This window comes from Labeo rohita, chromosome 14, assembly GCF_022985175.1.
Source record: "Labeo rohita strain BAU-BD-2019 chromosome 14, IGBB_LRoh.1.0, whole genome shotgun sequence".
NCBI classification, from domain to species: domain Eukaryota; kingdom Metazoa; phylum Chordata; class Actinopteri; order Cypriniformes; family Cyprinidae; genus Labeo; species Labeo rohita.
In genome coordinates, this window is record NC_066882.1 from 27,599,761 (window position 1) to 27,624,594 (window position 24,834).

The 24,834-nt window shown below is 34.7% G+C and overlaps 1 protein-coding gene across 3 annotated transcripts in view; it reads right to left on the reverse strand.

The window, feature by feature from the left end:
* Positions 1 to 585: 585 nt before the first annotated feature.
* The window catches only part of LOC127175938 (C-terminal binding protein 1), a 30,392-nt gene continuing 6,143 nt past the window's right edge, over positions 586 to 24,834 (reverse strand). The window contains exons 1-9 of one of the 3 annotated variants that reach the window (XM_051127279.1): positions 23,198 to 23,593; positions 17,394 to 17,548; positions 10,598 to 10,742; positions 10,293 to 10,499; positions 8,206 to 8,420; positions 7,988 to 8,118; positions 4,322 to 4,449; positions 4,006 to 4,120; positions 586 to 1,808 (exon numbers count right to left, since the gene is read on the reverse strand). In XM_051127279.1, coding sequence (XP_050983236.1) covers positions 1,622 to 1,808; positions 4,006 to 4,120; positions 4,322 to 4,449; positions 7,988 to 8,118; positions 8,206 to 8,420; positions 10,293 to 10,499; positions 10,598 to 10,742; positions 17,394 to 17,548; positions 23,198 to 23,237 — 1,323 coding nt within the window. In that variant the 5' untranslated portion in view covers positions 23,238 to 23,593 and the 3' untranslated portion in view covers positions 586 to 1,621. Of the gene's footprint in view, positions 1,809 to 4,005; positions 4,121 to 4,321; positions 4,450 to 7,987; positions 8,119 to 8,205; positions 8,421 to 10,292; positions 10,500 to 10,597; positions 10,743 to 17,393; positions 17,549 to 21,754; positions 23,167 to 23,197; positions 23,594 to 24,834 lie in introns of those variants that run through there. The other 2 variants (XM_051127278.1, XM_051127280.1) reach the window with 2 other exon arrangements.

Below are 24,834 nucleotides of genomic sequence, written 5' to 3' on the forward strand. Positions count from 1 at the left end.
TAATTCCGAGATGAAATCACGTGACATTCTACCGTCAAAATGATTAATCGTGATTAATTGCATCCAAAATAAAAGTTTGTGTTTGCATAACATTATATATATTTACATATACACATATAAATGTACACAGTACACACACACATATATTATTTAAACACAAACTTTTAATTTGGATGCAATTAATCACGATTAATCGATTTGACAGCCCTAATTGTTTTTTTGTTTTTTTTTACTTGTTTTTTTATTCAAGTCGTTCTTCAAAGCTTCTCCCATGGGTTTTGAACAACATGAGGGTGAGGAAATTTGGGTGAACAAACCCTTTAATACTAATTCGTCAGAGCGAGCTAGATCACAGCTTTGAGGTAAAATCCCAATTCCCCTGTATGAAGTATTTTCAGCATGATGCCTGGTTGGTACCTTTTGATCTGCATATTACAGAAGTGACGTCCACAAGAGGGCGCTCGCAGTGATTGTGTTTATATCCTGAAATGGGTTCAAATACAAAGGAAACCTGAACTGAACCTGCGCTTCTTCTGTTGTCCTGGCATGACATCAACACGAGAGAATCTCACAGAAAGGCCGCTGTGTCGTTTAACTCAGACTTTTATTTCATTTAAAATAATTCATACAAATGCATACAGTCACAAACATTTCTTTTTGGATTCTGTTTAACAAAAAATATTAATATCTCATAGTATATATAGTATGTATATTGCTAGCCTACCACTTTACCAGGAAGGAAACTATGTAGGCGATGGAGAGCTGCAACTATCCCGGCATCCTCGAAAAACACGGTACAATCAAGTCACACACAAACAGGCAAGCATTACGCCAGCTTTGCACAAGACAAATTTGTTTTGTTTGTTTTTTTTTTTTCTTTCTGTTCAAAACGTGAACGTTTACTGTTTTCTTTTGAACCTTTAACACATAAAGTAATACATGCTCCAAAAATAAAAACATACTGAGTGTAGTTCTTTAAAGTACTGTACTGAATTTTGACTACAAAAGACAAATGGGTACAAAAAACAATGCACTATGTGGTTTAATTTAAAAGGAAGGGAGGGGGGAAAATAAATTTTCCTGAGAGGGTGTGCAAATCCCGCCTCTTTCGGGGCTTTTAAAATCAAACGAGCGAAACTAGTATGCTTTTTGTTATCGTATCTATAACAAGGTGGTAAGATGCCTCCCTTAATGCTGTTTCAGGTTTTTTTTTCTCATCAACAAACCATTGATCATGTCCTAAAAACTGTACACAAACAGGTTACATTCATGTAATAGCTACTGTTGTTTTAACAATGAAACCCATTAGACAGACAAAATAACAGATAAAAGATCGCCCACTGCACTTGGACAGACTACAATCTAAAACAGCAGGATTTTGCATCAGGGAGAAGTTGGAAATCCACAAGATTTTCTCTTTTTTCTCGTTGTTGTTTTTTTCCCACTAGATACTTCAAAGAGCGCAGTCCACCACCTTCAGTCAAAGAGTTGGCTACTTCGGAGTCGTGGTTGTTTTTAGTGGCTGGTTCTGAGCCCGGGAGCCTGTTTCCGCTCCTCTTCTTTGGGGTAAAGAAGGACCAGGAGAGTTCTATAGTGGTACGGAGAGCCTGCGAAGAGGGGGCTACAACTGTTCGTTGGGATGCTGCTCTCTATCGGGTTCGGGTTTGCCGGTTTGGCCCGGCGACGGGGCGTGCGGAGGGTGGGCCACGGTGGGCAGGCTGTGGGTTATGGGCACGGTGCTTGGCATGATGCCCTCCACTGGCGGAGGCAGACCCCCTGAAGCCAGGCTCACTACGCTGGCGGGGTACCTGAGGAAAGGGAAGAAAATTAAACAGCAGTGTCAGCAACACCTGCAGCTCAGCTAGTCTCTATTAAACTAAAATCTTACTGCAAAATGGTGGATTAAAAAGATCTTACTAACGAGTTACTTCCAGCTCTGCAATCTGATTGGATGAGTCAAGGTTAAATACCACGTGGTTAAGTACCACATATATAATGTGATGCATCATATTCCACAATCTCATTTTTTATTCAGCAAGCATGCATTAAATTGATCAACAGTGACAGTAAAGATAAGTATAATGTTACAAAAATTTATATGTGACCCTGGACCACAAAATCAGTCTTAAGTCGCTGGGGTTTATTGTTGCAATAGCCAAAAAAGCATTATTGATTTTTCTTTTATGCCAAACATCATTAGGATATTAAGTAAACATCATATTCCATGAAGATATTTTGTAAAATACCTACTGTAAATATATCAAAACTTAATTTTTGATTAGTAATATGCATTTTTATGAACTTAATTTGGACAACTTTAAAGGCGATTTTCTCAATATTTTTATTTTCTTGCACCCTCAGATTCTATATATTGAAATAGTTATATCTCGGCCAAATATTGTTCTATCCTAACAAACCATACATCAATGGAAAGCTTATTTATTCTGCTTTTGGATCATTAGTCTGAATCTTATTTCAAAAATACTTACTCAGTAACCATATACAATAGGAAAGGTCACAGAAATTCACTTCAAATTAAAAAAAGGGGTAAGCTAGGCCATCACAGGATAAAATTTTATTTTAAAATATATTAAAAAGACAACAGTTATTTTTAAACAGTTACAGTTATAATATTTCACAATTTCAGTGTTTTTTTATGGTATTTTGGATTAAATAAATGTAGACTTGGTGAGCATAAGAGATGTCTTTCAAAAACATAAATATGAAAAAATCTTACTGCAAACTTCTGAATGTTTATATTAATATAACAACTCGCACACTAACTGTAAACATCCTACAGTTAAGCTAATGAACCATATTACTTAACCCAGACTATAGGATTGTGTATTATTATTATTATTAATAATAATTTTGATTATTATTACTACATTATATATATATTATATTCTAATAATATAATGTTTTATAATAACATTTTATAATTAATTATTTTAATAAATAAATACATTATTTTATTTATTTATTTATTTTTAAATTTGTGTCTTTTATAAGATGTGTTATAAGCTGTGTCATAGTGATTTTATCATGGCATGAAAAAAAAGGAAAATATCAGTGAATTTTTAAATTTTCAAATATAATTTTTTTTCTAGAAAACCATGTAAAAGTAATGAATATACATTATAGTTATACAACATATATAACGGTGATATAGTCATACTAATTATATGATTCTGTGAGTATGTGAGTCTGAATGATTCATTAGTGAATCAGTCTGAATCAAAACTATTTCCAAAATTCTTATCTAGTAATCATAAAGATTGGAAAGGTCACAGAAATTCACTTTAAATTATAGAAAAAATAAATAAATAAAAAAGAGGGATCCCTTTAAATGCCCTCTATGTGTTGGTGCTGATAGCCTTGTGAGCAGCACACCGACACATGGCGCTGTTGCGCTTAGGGCGTCCCGAGTTCGAATCTTGCCTTGTGGACCTTTCCTGATCCCACCCCTATCTCTCTCTCCCACTTGCTTCCTGTCATATCTCCACTGTCCTATCCAGAAAAATGCAAAACTGCAAAAAAAAGCCCTTTATGTCTGTTTCAAAAATTACTAACTTTGTCAGTACACATGAATTTCTGTTTTCAATTTCTTTATTATTATTCAGAATTGTATTCTCTGTGCCTCATCTCATCTGCTGTCATTAAATTTTATTATATACAGTCCCTATCATAATTAATATTGGCTCCTGTTCTGCTCTAGATATCATAATGGGCAATAAACCCATATCAATCAATCACTAATTATTTCCCCCACACGTGGCATAGGCTTTTCAGAGGCGGTTTACAAGTTGACATTATTGAAGAAAGATGAGAAGAATTTTCTAATAACATGCAATAAGACCAGGAACATAAACAAAGTATTGATTTGAACTATGGTAAAATTATTCTTATATGGCCAGTTTGGTAGTTCTGGTAAAAATATCTGTGCAAACACAAAACAACAGCCATCACCTATATGAATATGGATTTGTCAGTAGTTTGCTGTACCTGTAGGCTCCATTGAGTTCTGGATGAACAACAGCAGGGTCCATGCCGGCCCAATGCGTGGTCTGTGTGAGGAACTCTTTGTTGACGCAGTTCTTCAGGCTGTCTGGAATGCGACCTGGAGGAGGAAAACAGCTTCATTACAGCAAACCCTGAGTCATTGATCACGGCACATCAAGCCTGCAGAGCTGCAATTAAAGAACGAGGTTTTCCCTCGGCTGATGAAAGAGGTCAGGCACCCAGCGCTCTCAAATCATTTGACAAATGCCAGCTCTGAGGCAGTAAAGAGTGCTACTGATAGCGTCATGTGGCGACGTACCGGTAATAGCTCGACGGATCTCCCGTGCGGCCTCCTCGCGCATCTCAATGGAGGCCTGCTCGCTGTACCACGCCGCGTGAGGAGTGCAGATCAGGTTGGGTGCGTCTTTAAGAGGACCTTGGCTGAAACTGACACAAAAACAGCTGTATAAGGGTCTGATGCACTCATTGAGTGACTTCAGTGTAAGGGCATTTCACAAGGTGACCAATACATTTTTATGAACTTTTCAGTTCTTTGTGATTACTGGATGAGGAAAAATCATTTTCTAGACAGCAAAATTAAAACAATGACATTTTTTAGAACTGAGAATTTTTAAATATGTTTCTATGACTTTTCTAGCCCTGGAAATTGCAATTTTTAAATTCTGCTTGACAACAGATTAAAATTAATGCATTTAATGCATTCTGAACGTGATGCAGGATGACTGACTGCACGATGTAGTCTATTAGGATGCAGTTAAAGGAGAAGTCCACTTCCAGAACAACAATTTACAAATAATTTACTCACCCCCTTGTCATCCAAGATGTTCATGTCTTTCTGTCTTCAGTTGTAAAGAAATTATGGTTTTTGAGGAAAGCATTTCAGGATTTTTCTCCATATAATGGACTTGATTGGTGCCCTGATTTTGAACTTCCAAAATTTAGTCGAGGAAGAAGGGTCTTATCTAGCGAAACGATTGGCCTTTTTTTTTTTTTTATAAAAATTTGTATACTTTTTAAGCACAAAAGCTCGCGTAGCACAGGCTCTGGGATGTGCGTCCACGGGTTGTTCTTGAATGATTCGTTCATTTTGAGCAAATCTTTAAAGTGACTCGCAAAGAACGAGTCGTCTCGGGAAGTGATTCGTTCAGTCACGCATGCGCAACATCCTATTAAATTCTGTACTGGAATTAGTTCACCTATTTCGAGTCTTCGGGTTTTTGGAGTCGTTCGTTCATCTTATGGGGCTGTCATGTGACGCTGATTTTGCTCAAATTAACGAAATGACTTGAAAAAAGATTTGTTCATTTTGCTGAACGAGACTCAAAGATCAGAGTCGGTAAAATGATCCGAACTTCCCATCACTACTACGAATCACGTTTAAGTTCAGTGTCTGTGTACTCCGGCTAAAAATGGTAGAGTATGTCAAAAACTCCATGTTATTTTCTCCTACAACTTCAGAATCGTCCAACATCGTTGTACCTTTTTGTTTGTAAACAGCGTTTGACTTACTTACACTTTCTTAGTCTTTGCGTGTTCGCTTTGTAAACACTAGGTCTGTAGTTCCGCGTGACCTTTTGACATGATTCAATAGTACGTAGCGTTGTGGACGCGCATGCCAGAACCTGTGCTACACACAGCTTTTGTTCTTAAAAAGTATACACATTTTTATTTTCCGAAAGATAAGACCGTTCTTCCTCAGCTGGGATCGTTTAGAGCCTTTTGAAGCTGCATTTAAACTACATTTTGGAAGTTCAAAATCGGGGGCACAATTGAAGTCCATTATATGAAGAAAAATCCTGAAATGTTTTCCTCAAAAACCATAATTTCTTTACAACTGAAGAAAGAAAGACATGAACATCTTGGATGACAAGGGGGTGAGTAAATTATTTGTGAATTGTAGTTCTGGAAGTGGACTTCTCCTTTAAATGCCCCTAAAATGTAACATATTAGGGCAAAAAATTAACAATATGGGTTTTTCTTTTATATTTATATCATATGATATAGTTTAGCATTTTCACACATGAGCAAGAGTACCATTTTTATCAGAATATCTGGGTGATTGCAAATGTGATATGATTTCATACAACAGTACAACAAACAAGAAATTAACATTGTTACATTTCAAACACTGTTTATCTGCCTTTGTGCAATTTCCCAACTAAAATAGTTCCAAACAAAGCCAAAGCGAAACTGTTGTGCATTACACAGCAGTTTCATTACTGGATGAATCCATCATTTTAAATGAATCAACTGAGCCAATGATTCAGTGAGCCATTCATAAAAACAGTCACTTGATTAATTTCTGAACAAATCAGCTGTTTGAAACAATCAACTGAATGAATAACGGTTTTAGTTTGTATCATATTTATCATATATTAATATTCCTTCTTTTCATGTTGACTCAAAATGTTTCTTGCATTTCTTCCACATTACTATTTAACATTACACTAATTAACAAAATAATGATAATGTCTCATTTAACACAATAATTACTTTTTGTGATTAATCAGATTCATTAATTGGCATGTCATGTAATTTTAATCGCTTGACAGCCCTAATGTTATAACTTGTGTGAGTATAAAATAGTTTTTTTTCTATAAACCATGTAAAAGTAACAAACAAGTAATGTAATGAAAAGTAATGAAGTACTTAATAATGAAGGACCTTTCCCGATCCCGCCCCCTTCTCTCTCTCCCACTTTGCTTCCTGTCAGCTAATGATCTGTCCTATCACAATAAAGGCAAAAAATAAAAAAATCTAAAAATAAATAAATAAATAATAAAAAAACAAACATTTAAATCCCCTGTATGTCTGTTTCAGAAATAATGTTTCAATAATAACTGTCAACTTTTGTTATCGATTTCTGTTTCAATTTCTTGATTATTCTGATTCTTTTTCTCATAAAATATGAGCATATGAGCAATTCTGTGTCTAATTTCATTTCATTATATTTCATTATATACAGTAAAGATCATAATTAATACTGGCTTCTGTAACTTATCTGAAACTAAAACTAAAACATTTTTGCTAATTGAAATAAAGTGGAAATAAAATATAAATACTAGATGTAACTGTAACGAAATAAACGACGAAATATTGCCTTGGCAATTAACTAAAATAAGCCGAAATTGTAAAATAAACTGTAAATAAAAATTAAACAACTAAAACAAATCGAAATGAAAAATAAACTAAAGCTAAATAGTATTTTTTAGTATTTAAATATAATAAAAAAGACAAAAGCACATAAAAATACTTAAAAATTAATTTAAAATCACAACAAAAATGAAAAAATATCTAAAAATATTGGTAACACTTTACAACAAGGTGTCATTTGTTAATGTATTAACTAACATGAACAAACAATGAACAGTGTATTTATTACAGTGCTTAAACTTTGGTAATGTTAGTCAAAAATAGTTTTTCATTGTTCATTGTTAATGTTAGTTCACAGTGCATTAACTAATGTTAACAAACACAACTTGTGATTTTAATAATGCATTAGTAAATGCTGAAATTAACATTAATAAATGCTGTAGAAGTATTGTTCATTCTTAGTTCATGTTAACTAATGTACCATATTGTAAAGTGTGACCAAAATGAAAAAAAAAAAAAAACTATAATGAAAATATGTGTATAGTATTAAAAAACTATATATATATATATACACAGACACACACTAAAATAACATTGACTTTCACAAAAGTGAACAGACTATTTATGCCTTAATTTCTTATTGCTGCTTGTTTTCTTTAAAACTGCCTTCAGGAAACAGCTCACATTCTTTGCATCCCTTGTAATGCATTTGTAGCAAACAGATGCATGTTTTGTGGGGTTTGAAGCCAAATAACAACACAAAAAGACCTGCAGAGGCAGGGTGTGGAACAGAAATGGGGTTTGGAGCAAGCAATCCATCCAAATGTCAAAACAACATGACTTTTCGTCATCAATTGTGGTTGTTAATCACCTGAAGGGCTCTGTCTCATGGACGTCCAGGGCCGCTCCCCGTATTCTGCCCTCTTTCAGAGCCTGGGCCAAAGCCTTCTCATCCACCAGACCACCACGCGCCGTGTTCACTAGGAAGGCGCCCTGCCGCATCTACGATCAACACAGAATATTGATGACACACAAATGTGGCACCAGCGCATTGGTGCTCTTGTGCTTGTGAACGGCTGTAGGCGACACCTGTTTGATGGTGAAGTCGTTGATGAGATGGTGGTTGTGCTCATTGAGGCTGCAGTGTAACGTGACGCAGTCGCTGTGGAAGAGCAGGTCCTGTAGGGTGTTGACTCTCTGCAGCCCCAGGGCTCGCTCCATCCCGTCAGACAGGTACGGGTCGTAGAAGATCACGTTAAAGCCGAATGCTTTGGCCCTGAGTGCCACTGCCTGTCCAACACGCCCTGAGAGGAGACATAAGCCATGAATAAAAGGAATGAATTATTTTTTTGTATTACAGTAATTCAGTATAATGCCTGTTGCTGTCATGGCAATGACAGACATGGCAAATTGACAACATTACAACAAAACAGGTTTCATTCAAAAAGAGCTACTTTTCCTGCAGTCTGCCAACATAGATAAAGAAAAAACAGTAGAAAATTGTATTTAAAATGTATCGGCCTGATAGTCCTTATGAGCCTCTGTGAGCTACTTTGAATTTCAGCAAAAAGTGTTTAGGATTTCATTGAGCTTATTTTATGTATTACTCTTTAAAAGTTTGGGGTAGGTAAGATTTTATTTTAGAAATAAAACTCTTCTGCTCACCGAGACTGCATAAAATACACAGTAAAAACAGTAATACTGTAAAATATTAGTATCATTTAAAATAATGTTTTCTATTTGAATTCATTTTAAAAATGTAATTTATTCCCATGATTCAAAACTGAATTTCAGTACTCCAGTCTTGTCAAATGATCCTTTAGAAATTTTATCAGTATTGAAATTAATTATTATCAGTTGTGATGCTTAATATTTTAAGCATATATATTTTATAAGTAAATATTTTGGAACCTGTGTATTACATTACCAGTTTTTTTTACATACACTACAAGATTTTAATGTTTTTTTTTTAAAGAAGACTCTTCTGCTCACCAAGACTGCATTTATTTGATCCGAAGTACAGCAAAAACAGTAAAATGGTGAAATATTTTAACTATTTAAATGTAAATTTTCAGCTTCATTACTCCTGTCTTGTTTCACATGATCCTTCAGAAATCAATGTAATATGCTGATTTGCTGTTCAAGAAACATTTAATATTATTGTCAATATTATTATCAATATTTAAAACAACTGAGTACATTTTTTTCAGGATTCTATAATGAATAGAAAGATCCAAAGATCAGCATTTATCTGAAATAAAATGCTTTTGTAGCATCATACGCTGTACCATTCAAAAGCCTGGAGTCAGTTTTTTTGAAAAAAAAAAAAAAAAAAAAAAAAAAAATTGTTAATACTTTTATTTAGCAAGGATACTTTAAATTGATCAAAAGTGATGATAAAGACATTTATAATGTTACAAAAGATGTATATTTCAACATAATTATAATACTAATACTTGAATAATAATACTTGAGCAGCAAATCAGAATATTAGAATGATTTCTGAAGGATCATGTGACTGGAGTAATGATGCTAAAAATTCAGCTTTGAAATCACAGGAATAAATTACATTTTAAAATATATTCAAATAGAAAACAGTTATATTAAATAGTAAAAAAAAATCTAATTTTTACAATTTTTTCTGTACTTTGGAACAAATAAATGCAGGCTTGGTGAGCAAAAGAGACTTCTTTAAAAACATAAAAAAATCTTACTGTCCAAAAACTTTTGACTGGTAGTGTATATATACAATTTTCTTTGTAAAGTAAATTATTTTAAAGAAAATAAACATTTTAAGTATGATTTTAAAATAAACAAATAAAGACCCTTATCGGTAAGTGCTGAAATGAGAAACTGTATACTTCACTATTCTTGCTCTGTGAAAAAAATGACTTTTGGATGGACAGAAATGAAGATCAAATAGTCTACACACATTAGTTTCCTGTTATCTTTATGGTGGCTCCATAATTACATTTTTTTCCCTGCCTGCAGCAGTGTATTCAGATTTACTCACCCCTAAACAACACATAAAAACAAAACAAACAGCAGCTGGCTACTTTATATCTCATTCCGAGGATCTCGTTCTGTCTAAGTGGGTGTTCGTTGACCAGAATACACAGCGAAGTGAATCAAACATCATGTCAAGAGTCAAAAGCGCCACATGCGAGACAACACACCTAGGCCAATGATCCCCAGCGTCTCTCCTCTGATCCGGGCGGCCCCAGACGCGACCTCCCGTATTTGTTCCACGCTCTGGACCCGCGTGCCCTCCCGGAGAGCCTGGTGCAGCCAGGTGGTGCGTCGGTACAGGTTTAGGATGTGACACATGGTGGAGTCTGCGGTCTCCTCTACTGAAGCTGCTGGCATGTTGCAGACTGCTATTCCTGCGGGTGTGGAAAGGTTTAGGTCAGGCTCTTCATGCAGCAAACATATACTGTTGTGCATCGTGTGGGATGTAATGGAAAACCTTCTCAACCATTACCTAAGTCTCCAGCAGACTTTATGTCGATATTATCAAAGCCGCTCCCAATGCGGACAATTATACGAAGTGCTTTGAACTTTTCCAGGTCCTCCCTCATCAGGGTGATGGTGTGGTACATGAGAGCACCCACTGCTTCATTTAATACCTGAGAGAGTGGACACAAAACTACGGTCAGTCTGTGCAAAGAAGATGGTCACAAGTATAACAACTCTCAAGTACAGTGAGTCAAAAATCCCAGAGCCAAGCACATGACATAAAACACAAAATATATTTATCACAGGCCATGACTTAAAGGGACAGTTCACCCAAAAATAAAAATTCTGACATTAATTACTCACCCTCATGTCGTTCCAAACCTGTAAGACCTTTGTTCAAATAGTTAAAATAGTCCATGTGACACCAGTGGTTCAACCGTAATTTTGTGAAGATAAGAGAATACTTTCTGTGCGCAAAGAAAACAAAAATAACGACTTTGAAAAAAGGTCTTACGGGTTTGGACCAACATAAGGGTGAGTAATAATCACAGAAGTTTCATTTTTGGGTGAACTATCCCTTTAAATATTTGTTCCCTTGTTTTAGAGAACAAATTGGTACAAAATACCCTAGATTTTCTAAACAAGGTAACAAATTCTTAATTTGTGGTAACAATTCAACTAAAACGAGAGAATAAATTAATAAGTCATGCTAATGATTTCCCGTTTTGTGGCTACTATATATACACGTTTTTCCTACACGTTATGTGTCATTACTTTCTTTATTATACACTACCAGTCTGCAAGTCTCTTCTGCTCACCATTCCTGCACTGTAAAATTGTGAAATATTTTTTACTATTTAAAATAACTGTTTTCTATTTGAATACATTTTAAAATGTAATTTATTCCTGTGATCAAAGCTGAATTTTCAGCATCATTACTCCAGTCTTCAGTGTCACATGATCCTTCAGAAATCATTAGAATATGGTGATTTGCTGTTCAAGAAACATTTTTATCATTATCAATACTTAAGACAATTGAGTACATTTTTTCAGGATTCTTTGATGAATAGAAAGAGCCAAAGATCAGCATTTATCTGAAATAAAAAGCTTTTGTAACTTATCCTTTTAACCGTCACTCCCCATTTTTGAACACAGACACATAAAAATCCAAGCTTAAATTTTTATAATTCATGAATGAAAACATTTTGTAATATGATTTTAATTGACATTTTCCATGGTAATGCAATGTCTGATTTTAAAATGCCTTTCAAAGGATGACTTTTGAGATTTTAAATTTTGAAGTGATATGTCATTTCTTATGATTTCTAAACCGTGATAGGGAAAAAGGTGACAAAGAAAGTCTTCTGTGACAAAGGTCAGATTTTTTTTAAGTTGCACTCTTGACATATATTAATCTATTACTTTTCCTACATAATTTGTAACACAAAAATACGGTAAAATATATATTTAGGAGTCTTAGACCTTTCCAACGATGTATAGTTTGTCATGATTAGATTAGAATTTATTTGTAATATAGTGAAGTAAACTTAGTCGTCCCACAGAGGGGACGGCAACAGTTAAAGGGTTAAACATTATACCATTCAAATGCTTGGAGTCAGTATATTTTTTTATTATAGAAATTAATACTTTTATTTAGCAAGGATACTTTAAATTGATCAAAAGTGATGATAAAGACATTTATAATGTTACAAAAGATTTCTATTTCAGATAAATGCTGTTCTCCTGAACTTTCTATTCATCAAAGAAACCTGAAAAATACTGTTTTTTTAACATAATAATAATAATAATAATAATAAATGTTTTTTGAACAGCAAATCAGAATATTAAAATGATTTCTGAAGGATCATGTGACTGGAGTAATGATGCTGATAATTCAGCTTTGAAATCACAGGAATAAATTACATTTTAAAATATATTCAAATAGAAAACAGTTATATTTAATAGTAAAAATATTCCAAAATTGTACTGTTTTTGCTGTACTTTAATATATAAATATATAAATGCAGCCTTGGTGAGCAGAAGAGACTTCTTTAAAAACATTAATCTTGCTGTTCAAAAACTTCTGACTGGTAGTGTATATTAATTAAAAACAATATTTAAAAATAAAAATATTTAAGATTTTGAAGTTTTCGTGAGTGCACAGCATTGCAGGCTTGAGCCAATTTCACCCTGATCAAGAAGATTCAGCTATGCAATGAAATTATTTTCAAGACTCAAGATACTACTATCCCCTTATATGGTTGGACATTAAACCAGATGAATTGAGTTCATTACAAGATTTCAAAGATTTCATTCATTTTAAAAACTGGCTTGGGCTCAATCCCAGTCCTACAAAATCACACTCAGACATGAAGATCATTCAACTGTCATTTAAAGATCACTCTGTCAAACATGCCCAGGTTATATTCCACTCCAAAAATTATTATATTATATTATATTAGGCAATATTATTATATTGCCATTATATTAGGGGGGTGGCGATTGTGGGGCCTTATTGTTCAAAATGAGAAACTGAGATTTTTGGGCTTATTTTTTCACTGAAATAAATGTACAGAGAGTAAAGAGTAAAGTAAATGTTACCGAAAAAAGTACCGCACCGTACCGTTGATACCCCCACCCCCCAAACCAGAATCCTAGGGAAAACACTGTTATTTTTATATTATATTATTATTTAGTTTTATAAATGTTGTTAGTATTTTATTTTAACACCTGTTGTAAAGTTCTAAAACAACAATATATTTAATTTGTTGATTTTTTTAAACATCATTGTGGTATTTGTGGTGCTGAATTTAATTTGTTACATTTTTAAAACTATGGAAATTATTATTATTTTAGTATCACTGATGATATTGTTTTAATTTGTGTTAATGTTTTGAATTAGATTTTATTTTCATATTATTTAATTATTTTATATATTGTTTAGACTTTTAGACATTTGTTATGAGTTTTTGTTCAGTAAAAATGTCTATATAGTTGTTGTTTTATATTTTTAAGACAGTTTGTAGTTGTAGTTAATTTACTAAAACTGGTGTCACCTTGGAAACAAGCTGAAATGTTTCTTTATATTTTATTTCAGTGATAATAACCCTGGTAATGAGAATGTGGGGATGTGTTTCATTGTCAAGAGCTAATTATGCGCTTCAGGGATCTTGTTTTTACATTGTAAATCTGTTTAGAAAAGCCTGAGGTAGAGAAAAACTCTTTGGTTCGGAGTTAATATGACCCAACATGTTTAGTTTAGCTGCCGATGACCGAAAACAAAAACGTCACTGTGTAACAAAGAGTTTGTGATTAATCAGTTTACTTGAAAACACTTGACATAATCTAATAAACTATCAAGTTCTGGAGTAACACACAACATAAACAGATCTATCACATTATAACTCTGGTTGATGATGAAAAACATCATTTGGTTTGACACCCATCAAGAAGAATCACCGCATTAAGCAATCAGCGTTGTTTATGAGCTGCAACAGAGATTTTTACAGCCGTTTTTTAATAGACCGCTTTCATGTCGCTTTATCATCCGCTAATAATTTCCCTCCCAGACAGACAATTGATTTTCTATCTTATCAGAAGCTCTTTTCTCCGTGCGAGGAGACTTTATAGTTTCAGTCCATTCAACAGCGGCCGGTTAAAGCAGTCAAATAAGGAGGCTCTTTGTAGGTTTGTGGGAAGGGGCAGAAAGGGAGTGCCATCTGTCTGTGCAGGCCTGGGGAGTGTTCTTTGAGAATCAACCTGGCAGCCACCCAGAACCACACAAAACACGCCAAGAGCAATCGACAAATCAGCAGAAAAAATGTGCGGGCCCCGGCCACAGTAAACGTCTGAATAAGCACGAATGCAATGAGAGCCAGTAAATATTTATATGACATGGAATTAAGCAAATTGTGTTGAGAGTGAGTGATTTATGGTAGTCTGCGATGGCTGGCCTTTCGCGTGTAGCCGGCTGAATGAATGGAGCAAATGAGTTTCATTTAGGTTCATGGGTACGGTCAAAGAGAAAACAGTTACTCTTAATAATACTGACAGCTACAAATCAGCTTTCCCCTCTGTATGAATGAGGCATTTGCTCTTTTTCCAGCCAGTTGTATTTAATCCACATACACCTGTATGGGTCATTAGTGCTTTTTTTCCTCACTGCTGGCCAAAATCAGCAGTTTTTATTGTATCCTTGAGATTTGGCATACTGCAAGCGAATAATACCAGGATGTATTTCTTCTAAGTGAAATAGTAATTGTCTACGCAAGATTACAAAGTATTCAACTGTTAACTACCTTTTATTTTATATATATTTTATGTACAGAAATTTCTGTTTTTATTAGGGCTGTCAAACGATTAATCGCGATTATTCACATATAAAATAAAAGTTTGAGTTTGCCTAATATATATGTGTTTGTACTGTGTGTAATTATTATGTATATATCAGTACACATAAATGAATGTATATATTTAAGAGAAATATGTTATTTATGTACAAGATATTTGTATTTATTTATAATATAAATTATATTTTTTTTTTTCTAAAATACATATGCTTGTAAATATTTCTTAAATATATACATGAATAAATACACACAAATTAATGTATATATTTTAAAGAAACCTGTTATTTATGTACAAAATATTTGTATTTATTTATAATATAAATTATATAAAAAGGTAAATATTTTTTAAATATATATATGAATAAATACACACAAATTAATGCATATTTTAAGAGAAATAGGTTATGTACAAAATAAATTATATAAAAAAGTTAATAAATACATATGCTTGTCAATATTTCTTAAATATATGCATAAATAAATACACACAAATTAACATATATATTTAAGATAAATATTATTTATGTACAAAATATTTGTATTTATTTATAATATAAATTATATAAAAATTTTCAAAAATACATATGCTTGTAAATATTTCTTAAATATATACATGAATAAATACACACAAATTAATGTATATATTTTAAAGAAACCTGTTATTTATGTACAAAATATTTGTATTTATTTATAATATAAATTATATAAAAAGGTAAATATTTCTTAAATATTTACATAAATAAATACACATAAATTAACATATATTTTAAGAGAAATATGCTATTTATGTACAAAATATTTGTATTTACTTATAATACAAATTATATAAAAATATTCATATGCTTGTAAATATTTCTTAAATATATACATGAATATTTGTATTTATTTATAATAATAATAATAATATGTGTGTGCATTTACATATACATAATAAATACACACAGTACACACATATATTATGTAAACAAAAACTTATTCTGGATGTGATTAATCGCAATTAATCGCTGCACAGTGCTAAAATGCATCTGTAATTGATTTTATTATTTATTTATTTATTTTTCTGATAAATAAATTCTGGTAAACATTGTATTCTGGTAAATATTCCTTAAAAATAATGTTTTAATAATAACTTTAATAAGTAGTAGTACTATCATTACATTAAGTAATATATTTCTGTCACACTTTCTTCAAGTTAAACTTTTATTTTGATGGGTTGCTGTGAAGACCTTTAAGTTTCTGTTTGTATATGATATAATGATAGTTTTTCCTCAGAAGAAAATATAATATAAATCAATATATAATTTTATTGATTAAAAAAAAAAAAAAAAAAAAAAACAAAACTTTTCTATCTGAATATATTTAATATATAACAGTTTTTAAAATAGTTTTTATTAATAATAGTTATTAGTTCTTAGTAATAGTATTAATAATAATATTAGTTTATAACAGTTGAATATATTTAATATATAACAGTTTTTTAAATAGTTTTTAATAACAGTAGTTATTAGTTTGTAGTAATAATAGTTTTTATAATAGTTGAATATATTTAATATATAATAATTTAATAGATAAATAGAGAGAGAGATGTAGTAATATTCTAAATGTCATTATAAATCACATTCTAAAAGTTTATTTCTGACACTAGAGTCAGATAAAGTTCATTGCTGAGAAACACATTATTCTTAACGACTGACGAAGAGCAATGAGTTCTTTCACAATGAAACACCACGACATGACAGATCTGATTCCGCCCATCTAGCTTTAACAAATGCTAAAGAAAATGATTGATCAATAGCTGCAAGCGAGTGAGATTGAGACCGAAATAAATAAATCACATGTAGTACAGCGGGAAGGATGGCTGTAAGATTTCATCACGCTACCCAGTGAATTCATCTAATGAATCATTCTACTCATTTCTGGCAAAAACGCTCACAGCCTCATAAATATTACCCCATTGTGCAATCTACTTTTTTAGCCCATGAGATGAAGTGCTTTTTCCATGTAACAAAGCCAAAGAGGCTCCATCACGTCGAGCCAGTGGGATCTATGATGTATTGCAGAACCATACTCTAACATATATTACATGATATATTAATCTGCACGAACCAGTGATGAAAAAATACCACTCCACACAGTCGTAATAAATCTGAAACACATGAACTGCATTCACAATGCATTTTAATTCTGACTTGACATATTCCTTAGTGAAATAGTGGGAATTAATAAGCAGGAGTTTGTTTTATCCATCTGGATTGGATTGGCGAAAAAGGAGGCTGGGATATTATTGGTTTATGTTTTTTCTCTCTGCCCACACAGTCTTGGTTACGCCAACGGAAAAGAAACATTTGAAAGATGAAGATTGTTACATTTGAACATTTTTGGCTTTGTTCTGAATTTAGAACATTCATTCAAAATTCAAAAGCGAATAGTGCAACCGTACCAAAACAGCAAGTGAAGTTAAGTGCTAGTTACCTTCTCGTGGATCTCCTGGGTGGACTGGGCGTCACAGAAGGCCACGGTGGCCACGTCCTTCAAGATGGGCATCTCCACCGTACAGTCCCGGCCATCCAGCAGCGCCACCAGAGGACGAGGGTGCATGGGGCCGTTCATTATGGGAGGCCTGATGCCTGCGGAGAGACATAAATCACATACGTTACACATCTTGAATATTTTTAGTGTGAGCGTTAACTGTGAAGTTCAGGGAATTCGCTCTTATTGCACGACTCCTCACGCCAAATGATGAACTCAATACTGGATTTGGCTCAAGGATACACACAGACACCGAATGCCAAGGTTAGTTACATTGGAACGACTCTTAAAATAAAGTGACTCATAAACAGAAAAAGACAACGGTGTGTATTATCAGTCACTTGATTCCTGGCTTTACAGCTCAGTTTGAAAAATCTTTTTGCAACTGCTGCAACTGTAAAACAGAGACAAGTTGTAGGTTTTATAACCACTCATAAAAGACATCAAACAGATGCTTTTATTTTACTGATAACAAGACCTTTCTTGCAAATAAATGTAGATTGAGTGTTAAGAACATGATGACAGAATGTCAATTACTAGTCAGTAACATTTAGCTGAATGAAATGGTTGTATGATAACAGAACTGCGTATAAATATATAATCATCCAGACTCTTGACATCAATCCCTTTATATGAGGACTGACGACATCCTGATGAAATACACAGAGAATCTGTTTTAAGGGGAAAAAGAAAAATCAACGAATGAATGATTTTAATGTAACCACAGCTGATGTAACACAGATGATGTGTATTAATAAAGTCATGAACACATGGGACTTAGGACCTCAAACTGTGCTGTTTTAGGCTCCTCAACAATTACTAATCTAAGACCACCAACATTTTCAGGCATAAACTGAAGACCAACAAAATATGTTCATCCTACCACACAAATCCACTTCATAAATGCTTGTCAACGGCAGCTCGCTCTCATAAATCACTGAGAATAATGTAATTGAGGCAGTTCCACTGCTAAACCATTGTTTTTATTAATTACAGCATTTTCTGCATTTCATGGGACTGTAGTTCATTCGCTTATAAAAACATTACAATGGGAGCCAACGGGTTGAAGGTCCAAACTGCAGTTTCAATGCAGCTTCAAAAGGCTCTCTTAAATTAAATTCCAGGACTTTCAAAGACTTTTCAAGCACTACTTTTTTGATTTCAAGGACTTCAGTCAGAGATCTCACTTATCGAATAATGTCTAATTCAAATTCAAAAAAAGAAGTGAAATAGATAAAAATATACTAATAAAAATAAACAGAAGCACTTGCAAAGTATTATCACTAAAATATTACAAAGTATGCTACATTTTTACTATGGTAAAGCCACGGTTAATTTTCTTAAAGGGGTCATCGGATGCCCATTTTCCACAAGTTGATATGATTCTTTAGGGTCTTAATGAAAAGTCTCTAATATACTTTGATTAAAAATTCTCAATGGTTGTGTAAAACAACACCCTTTTTACCTTGGCAAAATCATCTCTGCAAAAATCATCTCATTCTAAGGGGTTGTTCCTTTAAATGCAAATGAGCTCTGCTCACCCCGCCCCTCTCTTCTCTCTGTGGAGAGACGATCTTGTTTACTTTTAGCCGTTTAGCTGCTAAACGTCCTTACGTAACTTACGTCCCTGCTTCAGCATCGAAACATGGAAAGTTACTGGACTGTGACAGCTGGTCTAAGGTAAGAGCTCATGTCAATCAACTATCGTGGGAGCGGCCTCTGTGGGTGTGACGGCACACCGACAGGCATCTGAGAACGGCTCGATTTGAAAAAGGGGATATTATTTTTACAGATTCATTAAAAACCACTGCATGGATTTTTATCATTATAGGGTAGATTTGTACATACACTGCCAACACACATTAATGTTCAAACAACATGAAAAAGTGAACTTAAAATCCGATGACTCCTTTAAGGAATTTGTATTTGTGTATACTTTCTTTCTTTTTTCTTTTTGTTTTAATAACTGTAAAGCCTTAATGGTTTGATGTTTTCTACTGAGAAACTAAGAAAAACACTAAGAAAAAATTCTGAAAAAAAAAAAAGATTCTCCAAAATCCTGATCTGAAACAAATGATTCACGATCTGCCCCGAAGTTACGATCAAAAGCAAAGATTTATGAACCCGCTACAAATTTCCGATCTAAATTAAATGATTCACGATCCACGCTCTGAAGTCCCGATCTGAATGATGATTTTTGAACCATCAATTCAGATCAGGACTTGGAGCACAGACCACGGATCGCGAATCATTTGATTTAGATCTGGACTTCAAATCGTGTATAATTTGATCAAATCATTTTGATCATTCAATTCGCAAAATGATTCATAAACACAGTGCGATCTAAATCAAACAATTCACGATACGCGTCCCGATCTGAATCAAATGATTCACAATATGCAATTTGAAGTCCCCATCTAAAACAAATGATTCATGATACGCAATCTGATTGGAGCACTTTGAAACTGTGAATAATTTTGCGGCACAATGTGCTTTTTAAAACCGTTACAAGCGATGTCGAAATTTTCTAGTTAATCCCTTGAAATGAATGATTGAAGTCATGAGTCTGAATCAATCAGAGCAGTTCCAGCATAAATGACTCAGTTAATTCAGTTCATCTGTTATTCTTTCCGAGTCTTCAGCCATGTTTACATGACACTGTCAGTACTACTACTTGCTTAGCTACGTTGTTTTCTGACAATAACTAAAATAAGCTAAAAAGGTCTGTTTTTTGAATTGCATAAAAAAATATGTGCTAACTGACAATATTAAATCTTATTTCATAGATACATTGTCTTTCAATAATTCAAGCATTTTTCAAGTACGTCTTCAGGAATATTGCTGTTTTCAAGGGTTTTCCAGGGCTTAAATTTCAAAAACTCCAATTCAAATACTTCAAGCATTTTAAGCACCTTGTACGAACCCTGGGCTCTACACGATCCCTGCCGAGGAATAAGGGTCTTATCTAGCGAACTCAAAAAATACAAATTTCTATACTTTTTAACCACAAATGCTTGTCTTGCACTAGCTCAGCCTCACGCATTACGTAATCATGATGGAGGCGGAATTACCGACCCAGTGTTTACAAAGCGAACATGCAAAAAGAGTCAAATGCCCTTTACAAAAAAAAGTAAAACAACAAGTTGGAGGAGAAAATAAGATGGAGTTTTTCACTCTGACCGATCGTTTTGCTAACACCCCTATTCCTCAGCTAGGATCATGTAGAGCCCCTTAAACCCCTGAAATCTGGACCTTCAACCCGTTCGAAGTCCACTATATGGAGAAAAATGCTGGAATGTTTTCCTCAAAAAAGAAAGAAAGACATGAACATCTTGGATGACATGAGGGTGAGTAAACAGGAAATTTTCATTCCAGAAGTAAACGTCTCATTTAAGCACAGTCTTGCCTTTGTCTCTGGTTTTCACATATTTTTTGCTTTTAGTCAGTGTCTGTAATGTTGATTCATCAACAGTCCCCATGGAGAAAATGAATGGGAAAAATACTTCCGGAACCAGGCTGCTGAAAAGGTGGGCAGTGACTGTTGCTCTTTATTGACATTGGCGACATTGTGCGCTGCTTGGCTGAGTAGCAGAAGCTGGCATTCTGCCCAGCGTCAGTTAAAAAAACATCTACCAATGGACTTGTCAATGGAAAGTCCAAGTATATGTGAAAAATTCTGTTTGAAAGTTCAGTAAGATTTTCTAATGATTTTCTTATGTTCACTGGAGCTGCGCTTATCTGAACCGAAAATATAGTAAATACACTAATATTATGACATTTTATTAAAATAGCTGTTTGCTATTTGAATACATTTTAAAATGCAATTTATTCCTGCGACGCAAAGCGGAATTTTCAGCATCATTACTCTAGTCTTCAGCGTCACATGATCCTTCAGAAAACATTCTAAAATGCTGATTTGCTGTTCAAGAAACATTTATTATGTTGAAAATTATGTTATTTTGGTGGAAACTGTGACACATTCTTTTTTTTTCAGGATTCTCTGATGAATAGAAAGTTCAAAAGATAAACACACACACACACAGATTACATCAGTATCTTTCAGATCAAAATATTTAGCTATTTGTTAATGATATAGCAACAAAAGTACAATGTGTGCACCTGTGACCTCTCCCAATTTTACCATACACAGCTTGGCAAGTGCAGACATGGTGTAATCATGCCCATAAGACACCGACACACCCACCTCTATACCAGCACCACCCACTCTTGCTCTCAGGATAGTCTTTTACACTCTCACACACACACACAATACACACGTTTATGCACAAACAAGAGCTCTTTACCTCTGTGAAGAGATCCCTGGATTTCACGCATCCGTTCCCACACAGAACCAGCTGTTTTCTCCATTTGTAATGAAGGTGAACTTTTACAACCGTAAATTATGTGACGTCTAAACCATCCCAGCAGGATCCGGTTATCTTGCAACACAGCTACTGTTATCTCTTTTTTTTTTGTCTGATTAGGACAAACTGCTAAGAACATGCAATAGATGCATTCAAGCACGCATAAAAGCCGTACGCTCAAATGTTATGATAAAAAAAAAGCACTCGATCTTTGAGCCTCCCCGTCTTTGCATGTAAGATCACAGCTAGGTAAATCAAGACGCCTGCGCTGGAAAAAAACACATGGTAGTTTCTCGCACCACACCGTTCTGTCAAAATCCCTCGGCGCTCTGTTCATATTGCCCTGCCCCGAGGGTGAGCTGGATCTGTTTGAATTAGCTAGTTCATAGCAACAAGAACCAACAGGGTCAATCGCACACGGCGTCTAAAGACCTCGACTGCCCACGGGCGATAATTCAAGCTGACATCCCCCCTTTGTTGTCTTCTGGTGAAAATGAAAGCCAATTTCAAATCCCAGCCTCACGTTCGCCATGCGAAAAGCACAAAACCTGTTTTTTAACAACACGCTTTTGCTCGTCACAGAGCGAGCTGAAGTAAATCTTGTTTTTTGTCATTCGTGGAAAGCCAGTGCATTGTTCTCAACCCAGGTTTCCTGGAAATGTACACTTGGGATTTTTTTTTTTAAAGGCAGAAAGAAAGTTTGAATTTTGCAAGGATATTTATACGTATTTAAACTTTCATTAGTCAATCTCCTCCTGAAAATAAGAATTATTCCGTCACATCTGAAATATCTTAAGCCAAATCGAATATATGTTTACACAGTTGCTGAATGCACTGGCGTAAGTATTTCCATGCAATCCCTGAAAAGCCCCACTCAAGTGTTCATGCTTTTGGACTCTTCTAGAATGAGAATTTCCTTCGAAGAGACTGAAATTAGGAAGTAAGTCAAGGCCGGAACTGGAAGCCACATTTCCACTGCACAATGTGCGGGAGGGCCATAGGAGAGAGAGTCATGTCCTTGCCAACCCCTCAAATTTTCCAGAGGGGATAGCGTGTGGTTTTTTTATCGTTCGAGCTCGGAAAGATTAATGCAGTTAATAAGGGAGGAATCAGAGCTCCGTGGCCCCGGCTCTCGGACGAAGGCTGCCTTCTCACGGGAGAGAGAAAGCAGAAAGCAGGCGATTGTATGTGGATGAACGGTTCAGATGAAAGATAATAGGAAAGAGGGAAAAGCGGAGCACAGAGGAGGGGAGGAGGAAAGGAAGAGGGGGAGGGGAAGCCAGAGTACTGTACGACAGACGAACGAACGCTCAAATATTGCCGCAGATTTCCGTACAACACTTTCACGTGTGGCCCCATGCAGAAGGAAAGGTAAACGTTTACCTAGTGGCAAGCCTTTGTTCAGCAAATGCGAGCTTCCCATCTCTTAGGATCCGCCGGAAAAGCGAGCGTGTCTCCTCAGCAAGGCATTCACCAAAATCCTCAGCATATGGCGGCTACTTCAATTTTCTTATTCCTTCTTTTCTGTGAGTAGCTAGCTTAAGCACACACGCGCTCACGCTCGCGCTCCCACCCCTCCTTGTCTTTCTCTTTCTCTCTAACTCCCTCTCTCCCCCCCGCTCCCTCACTTTCTATTTCGACTCTCTCGCTCGGACAAACACGCATGCACACACAGAATGCAAGTGTCACTGCATTTATGGGAGTGGGAGAGCGAGAGCGAGCGAGAGAGAGAGAAACGAGTGCGAGGTGGCTACAAGAAAGACTGAAGAGGAATGGGGTGGAGCCTGTGCTCTCACAAAATTGATCTTTTGTTTCCTGAGAGGGGGCAAAGAGAAAAAAGATAATGGAAAATTGCGAAAGAAAAACAAGAACGGGGGAAGGAAATCTGGCTGTGCCTTTCCTATTATTAACATTTCAGGATAGTCTTTTAGACTATTTAGAAAAAGAAAAACACACAGACTAAAATGATTAAGTCACAGGCAAACAGGGAGTTTTTCTGACCACTTCCAACTCCAGATGAACGCTCGTGCTGAGAGAGAGTTAATTAAACGCCTCTGACAGTGATGGTTCTGGGTTATTTAGTTCTCAGAAAACCAATTACTGAAACCTACAGCCTTGATGGGCAGCTCGGAGACGTCTCCAAAAATAAGTAGGTATAAAATAAGTACGAACAGGGTCGGGGGCCGCTCACACGGGCCACTCTGTGTTAAAAACAGACAAAACGTAGGTGTGTGTTACAACACTTTTTAAATTAAACATTTAAATTCACAGCTCTTCTCACGTTTTATCAAGTCATTTTGGCCTTTTGCTTTATGAGTCATTTGCTTTCAGTGGTAAGACAGAAACTGTTCAGTGTCTTTTACTCAGCAACTGGCAAATTCAGCTGATTCATCTAGATAAACACACAAATCAAAAGCATCCGTTGACACAGGCCACATAACTGATGATCCAATCTTGTGCAAATGTGCTCAAATATAATTTGTCGAAAAATGTTATGCCATTGATACATCTTATGCGCTACTGACACCATCTACTGCTGCTGATTACCACATTAACTCGGTATGTAAACAAGCAAAAATTACATTTACTATAGAGAACTTAGCATGAAAGTCGAGACATTTTGGAGGCTTTAAAGCAGAAGTTAGGTGCTTGAAGTTTTGTTAAAGCACTTACATTACTGTTTAAATACAACAGCGCTTTAGTGATCTAAGATTACGGTACTGAAGTGGTCATTTGAGAAAAATTACGAGAATGAAATCGTAGCAATACGAGAATAAAGTTCGGTGCTCCCAAACCCAAATATTCTCTTAGGCTATAACTTTTCATCTCGTAATTGCTACAATTTAATTCTCAAAATATTTCGACTTTATTCACTAAATATTTAGACCTTATTCTCGTAATTTCGAATTTGTTCTGAAAACATTTCAAATTCATTTACGTCATTTACTATTTTGACTTTATTCCCAAAATTTGACTTTATTTTCGGAACTTTGACTTTAAATATTTCGACTTCATTGTCA